Consider the following 6,586-nt stretch of genomic DNA (forward strand, 5'->3'; position numbering starts at 1 on the left):
GAGGCTGTGCACAGGCCCGCGACACACAGTGACCCGCATGCGAGTGTATTGTGCTCACATATGACAAATATTAGCACCACATTCCACAGATGGATGTTTTCTCATGGTTTGAGATCTGCAACTGATATGACTCGACTGAGAATATAGATGCATAAGGGGAGATAGGGTAGATTGTAATTTGAATTTGTTCTATTTTGCAAAACAATAGTTCATAACAGTCATTTTACATGACTGCAGGTGAGACTTCAGTTTGGAAAGCATCAGTGATTTTTGCTTTTTCACACAATTATTTCAGAAAGCTAAACTATCGTCAACAACCACTGCAAACCACAATAATGAACATTTCTAATTTCCTCAATACTCAGCATCAACCTCTTGTATCCTTTCATTAACTCCAAAATGTTTACACTGACAAACCTAAAGAGGAAGTGCGTTGTGACCCCGAAGGCTCTATTTGACCATGAGAACCAAAGCAAAAAAAAAAACTGTCCTGAGATGTTTCTGGCGCGTCATGGCCGCTGTTATCCTTCCCATGAACCATGAGCTTCACTTCAAACTTGGGAGCAACTGCTTTGTTTAGATCTCAAGCACTCACAAGACCCATAAAACACAAACAAATGAATGATCACAAGAAATACTTGGTAAGTTTCATTTCAATCTTAACAGGAGGTGGATATACTTTAGGCCATCAATTTGTTTTGCCTCCAATTCCTGGCATTTAAGCTAAAAGAAAAACACACACAATCCAAAAAAAAAACCATTCATCTTCATGTCAGCAGCAGGCATAATAACCCCCGCAGTTCACTTCCTGTCTCAACTTCTGCTCGCTGCTCCGCTAATGGGGGGTCATATATGTTTATGTACATGCATCATACTGTGTTCCCGTGGGCATGGAAATACCTTTAGCGTAATTTCTTGAGAATAACAAGCACAAAATCTTCAAAATCAGCCTTTTCTCTCCTACTTATGAATTCAATGCTCCACACTCACACGTCAAAACTTTTTCCTCAACAATCTGCTTCTATAACAGTTCTGAATACCAAAGTGTTGGCATCATTAATGTTTGTTTGAAACATCACATGATTCCTCATCAGATGCTTCATTTTTTTCCCCCCAGGAGTTAATGAGTGATTCTAAACTGGATGTGATAATGCCAAATAGGGAGTGAGATAATCCTGAAAATGACTTTGGCATGCTGGCAGATGTGATGAGAGTTTGAGCAAACATGCTTAAGAGATGATTACAACTGCTGTGATGAGATTGAGGGCAGTAGAATCAATGAACAACAAATACCCGCAAAGCCTTTCAATTAACAGATTTGACTCTGTAGAATTGCATTTTGAAAGAAAGAAAAAAAAAGCAATCGTTTTTCTGACATTCGAGACGATTAAGAGAGAAAAATCTCAGTTTTTCCACGATGAGACAATGTGATGAAATGATGACATGTGAGCTAAGAAGCATAGGAATAATCTTCTCTTATCTCCATCTTGTCTGCCGCTATTTCTCCCCTGGACAAATGTTAACACGGCAACGGCAAAGTGATCATTAGCTTATCTCGACGCCTTGTCTCAGCGCCTCCTCTCTAATCACACGCGCGCCGTTCCATTAGTCCATGTACGACGCAAAGCCGCCGAGTCAAATAAAGAGCGAGTTAAATGAGGCCGAGTGACATCTAGCCTGATGCATGCCTCTCTTCGCCTTTCACCTCTCGCTGCATACACACAAGGGAGATGACCTCAGTCAGCCTGGAGAACTTTTTTTAATAGTCCCATTGTCTGTTGAGCTGAAAGTTGCACTCAATGATTTTGTTAATTAAAAACAGAAGTAGGAGTTTTTCCCAACTTAAATGACACTGTGGTATTTTTTTTACTGCAAAAATATGATGGTAGCAATGGAATAAGAAATTTGCACGTTTGATGCTTGTGATTTTTTTTTATTTGCAGTGTAGCAGTACAGTTTGTTCCTTCAACTCCTCTTGCACATACAATCCTTCACATAGGAGTCAAATGAGCACAGAGCATTTAAATAGGACTTCACTTGTTCAAGTTAAGTAAATAAATGTGAGAAACATGACAACAAATAAAAAAATAAAGTGACTGTGTGTGTCAGATGTAGCCAATGATGTCCTTGCATATGATTGGCTGCCTGCTCCCCGACTTCATGAGAGCGGCAAAGTGGTAAAAGTCTGTGTCCAGCTCGTGAATGGCTGAATAGGACTGGTGGAAAAAGGGGACCTTTGGCTCAGATGCCACGACGGGACACGAGAGACGCTTGGGGGCGTTGGCTGATCTGCTGAGATGAGAGTCCACGGACCTCAACCTCACTCTCTCCTCCACGGACTTTGACAAGCCGACGAGTTTCCTCCGCATGTTGCCCAAAAGGCTTCGTCCCAATCTGCGTCTGGGTTTTGGTTTGAGCTCGGGGGGATCGGGACAATCGGGTAGGTCCATCCAGTTCTGTACGAGGTCCGCAAAGCTGTTGTCTCCCAAAACCAGAGGTTGGCGGCTGCGTCCTCTGGTCAGCAAAGCGTTGGCCCAGTCCTCCGGGTCGCCCGCCTCGAAGGACGTCCACCTCTCCAGACAAGCGTCTGACGTCGATTTGGGCCTAACGCGCCCGCCTGCCGCTCTGTTGGTGCGGAGGCAGGCCGAGGATGACACGCGTACGTTCCTCGTCCTCCTGAGGACCACCCCCTCGTCTTGCCACGACGCCTCAGAGTACCCGGAGTCCAAGTCCAAACTCTTGCGGCTACTGGGTGAGTTGAAGCCCAGACGACTACTGCGGCCGTCGTCCTCGTAGTCATCCTCCTCTTCCTCCAGAGGGGCGGCCAGGCAGCAGGCTGAGTCGTAGGTGCTGGCCGTGCTGGCGCTGGATATTCTGAGACGGGCACGCTGATCTCTGGGTCGGCAAGACAGCGGCACTGCGGACGGGTTGCCGACGGCAAAGATGGGGAGCTGGGTGTTGCTGGGAGGGCGAGCGTGTCTGCAAGCCACGGGACACGTCCTCCTCAGATGCTTCAGGTCTTGGAGGGATCTCATCATGTAGTTCATGTGCTCCCTCAAACACTCGCCGGACTCTCGGAGGCACAGCTAAGGAGTGACAAATAGCATGTTTAGACTGGTCACAAGGTAATACTTTTTTTTTTTAAGACACTGAGAACTAGACTCTAGTTTATGCCTAATTGGACCTACTGAAGGGGTCTGGAAAATGTCAACGTCTGAGTGGAACACTTCTGCATATAATTGCTCATCTCTATTGTGAAGGTCGGCGATTCAAGGCAAAGCCAAAGTCCGTTCTTTGAGTTTGAATCTGGAATGATTCAAGGGGAAATCCAGACACGTGCACTCGTTTCTAACCAGTGTGCATTTCTCCAAAGTGAAAACATCTGCCGCATATCAAACGCGACTCTCGTGGATCTTAATTTAGCTCCAAAAATGGGAGTTTGTCTCTTTAAGAAAGTCGCCAGTGACAAACTAGGGCAATTTAATACCACAGTTTTCTCCTTGGGATACATTTCTGATTGGCTGGAATGTTGTGGCCTCACACTTCAAATGTGTGAGGTATCATGTGATGCTGCGTGCGCGCGTGAGTGCGTACGCGCGGGACAGTGGAGGCTGACTGGGGATGCCAAAAAGTGTGGAAGAGTATTTAACACTCAGGAAAAACGAGCTATAAAATAAAATTAAAATACAAAAAATTGAACTTTTGTTCCATTATATGTACATTGCTGATAGCATCACTTTGATATAAAGTGTAGAGGAAAACTTACCATATCGTTTCCTCCGCCTCAGGGGAACGCAAACGAGGCTGCAATTTAAATCAGGAGCACCTTCCGCTGGAGTTTAAGTAGAACAATTTTTTTTTCCCATGTAGTAGTGAAAAGCAGAGTCCCGAATGCCGGTGTTGTCTCCAGTTGCTCGGCCGAGTGCAGTTGTGCTGATGTGCGTGAAACTTTGCGTCTTGTTTTGGGTCTTTGCGCCTGGTGGGGCGAGCAGCCAATCAGAGACAAAGTCCAAACAGCCAATCGGCGAAGCTCGCTCGCAAAGTAGCCAATCAGTGAACAGTGCGCAAGAAGCTCATTTGCGTAAACCCATCAGAGTAAACAATCTGATTTAGCAAGTAATGACTAATCAAATCATGGGAGGAAATAAATTACTATAGTTTTACAAAAGATTTGTAGCAGAGCAACATTTTAATTTGCTCCTTTCCACTGATGATGCCAATGATCACAGTATGCAAATCCGACCGTTTTTTTTAATAAAAAATAGTTATGATTTTGTTGATGACAAAATTGTTATATTTTATTCAGTTATGTAGGTGTACCTAATAAAATACTTCACCGTCCAAAAAGTTCATATTATACAGTCCATCATGTGGAGGTGTATCATATGTCAAAACGACAAATCAGAATTTTGTATTTTTAAACACACTTGTGCCCATTTGGGTCTCGGATGGTCTGAATTCAGACAAAGGGTGGATAATCACAGCTGGGCACATCTAGATGAACAACCATTCACACTCAGTCACACCTACGGACCATTTTAAACCTTCAATGAGCCGATAAAATGGAATGTTTGCGGATTACCATTAGAAACACACGCAAGCACAGGGTCGATATGCAAATTGGACTCAGGAATTTGAACCCAGAGCCTTCCAGTTGTGAAGTAAACTAATCTCCAATCCAAAAACTCCCAAATTTAATTGAACAAAAGACACATGTTTTATGTTAGAAAATCTGTCAGTATTGTATGTATAAATGGCAGCAGGACGATACACCAGTTAATTGTACCTACTGCCACCTAGTGGAAAAGCATTTAATATTTCAAGTTCATTGTGGCGGTGACTAGAGGCAACTAAACAAATTTTAAATGTCTTCCATTAGATTGTAATATTAAATCCCGACCTGGCCCGCCCTGCTTATTTTGTCCAAATGCCTCCTAAATAAAGCCCGTGTTGCAGTGGTGATGGTTCATTGTCATTCAAGTATGTAGTAACAAATGCCTCAATCTGCACATTAATGGTCTGTTGATCCCAGACTGTCGTTCACTCACTAGTCACCGCTAGACTCTTTATGCTGATGTGATGGGAGCACTTGGGCCACAGTGGCTGCCGTTCAAGTGCAGCATTAGCATGAAGCAGAAGATAAGGGTGATATGCCCTAACACATCTGCATCACCTTTGACCATCACTAAATTGAACATCACATTCTCAGAAAGTCACTTTGTGTTGCATTTACCTGCAAATTGCACTCGTTCAATTAGTCACCGATCCGATATTTACATTGCAATGACTGCCTCCATGCAGATGCAACAGTACTCCTTAACCACTTAAATTTGTAATCAATTTTTAAGATGACAATCTTGTAATATGCCTAAATGTTATAAAAATTAAAGGTGGGATCCCTCGAATTTTTTCCCTTTGTCCCCATAGGTTGTGTCGAGGCAATGACAAAAATAGGTCAAGTACTTTAGTCCACAAGATGGCGCTAAAGGTAAACCTGTGTAATGTCTCCAATGGTGGTTAAGATAGTAAATGATTTATGTTGGTCTATTTTTTCCCTTCACAAAAACCTGCATTTGAAGAGCGGGGTGAATATTTACAAATCCGTTTTGAATTCAAATTAACCTGAAACAACTGTAGAATATTTTTGCTGGACGGTCATCCTGCCATAATAAATTAGCAATTTCTACGTATATGTCAGATAAGTGAACAATTGCTAATTGCATTACAGTTCATATGCATCAGCAATATTATACAATATAAAACTACAAAGTGCTATGTTTAAGTAGTAGAGTTATAATAATTTAAAAGAGTTACATTTAATGAATTTACTACAATTCAGTGATTCAATAGCGTACAAATAGCAGCAGGTACTGAACAATCAGCACGTTCGAATGCATTTCTTTAGTACTACAAACTTAAGAAAAATGCCAACCCTATGCAAACGGACCACTTTAAAAGAAAATAGCAGCTAATGATAAATTCTAAATTACGACTCACCAAGTCCGCTTTTCGAATAATTGCGCAGGTCGATCGACACGTTCCAGCACTGGTAGTTGGTTCTATGAGATGAATAATTAGGTGCTTAATTAATCTAACTACAGCAAGGGGATTTTGGGTGAAAACCGTATGAACTCACCTCGAGCTGCAAACAAACATTTCATTCCTCGCGCCGCCCTGTCAACTTCCGCGCATTTGCGGATGTGCAAAATTTATTGGTGCTCAGTGTCAAGCCAAAGATGACTGATGTGACAAGAGCATAAATCCACAACAGGTGGTTCGTAGGATACCTGTTACATAAGCAACCATGAATCTAATGGGCGAGGGTCAAGTGATCTCTACTTTATTTAAATTAAATCATATAATGACTTTGAAGCACGTTTACTAATAACCCCCCCAAAAAAACCTTTCCTGGAATTAGATTTTTGTCTCTCATTAATCAGTATATATTCAAGGAAGAATAATGGGAGAGAATGGGGAAGGGGGGAAAAAAAGGAGTTGTAAACAAAAGTCAAGTCACACCCACATACAAAGCGGCTACTCCAGTATAAAAAGTGACACAAAGTTATTTCGCTACATAATTTTAAAT

The 6,586-nt window shown here is 42.3% G+C and overlaps 1 protein-coding gene across 1 annotated transcript; it reads right to left on the bottom strand.

Annotated features, from left to right (window-relative positions):
* Positions 1 to 1,912: 1,912 nt before the first annotated feature.
* Positions 1,913 to 4,056, bottom strand: LOC119122568 (PAK4-inhibitor inka2-like). Its single transcript, XM_037250927.1, has 2 exons — positions 3,767 to 4,056; positions 1,913 to 3,086 (listed from the first exon to the last, which is right to left on the bottom strand). Exons 1-2 carry the CDS (start codon positions 3,767 to 3,769, stop codon positions 2,106 to 2,108), a joined length of 984 nt encoding a protein of 327 aa, XP_037106822.1. The 5' UTR covers positions 3,770 to 4,056; the 3' UTR covers positions 1,913 to 2,105.
* Between the last annotated feature and the right edge of the window lie 2,530 nt (positions 4,057 to 6,586).

Source organism: Syngnathus acus, chromosome 5, assembly GCF_901709675.1.
Source record: "Syngnathus acus chromosome 5, fSynAcu1.2, whole genome shotgun sequence".
Taxonomy (NCBI): Eukaryota; Metazoa; Chordata; class Actinopteri; order Syngnathiformes; family Syngnathidae; genus Syngnathus; species Syngnathus acus.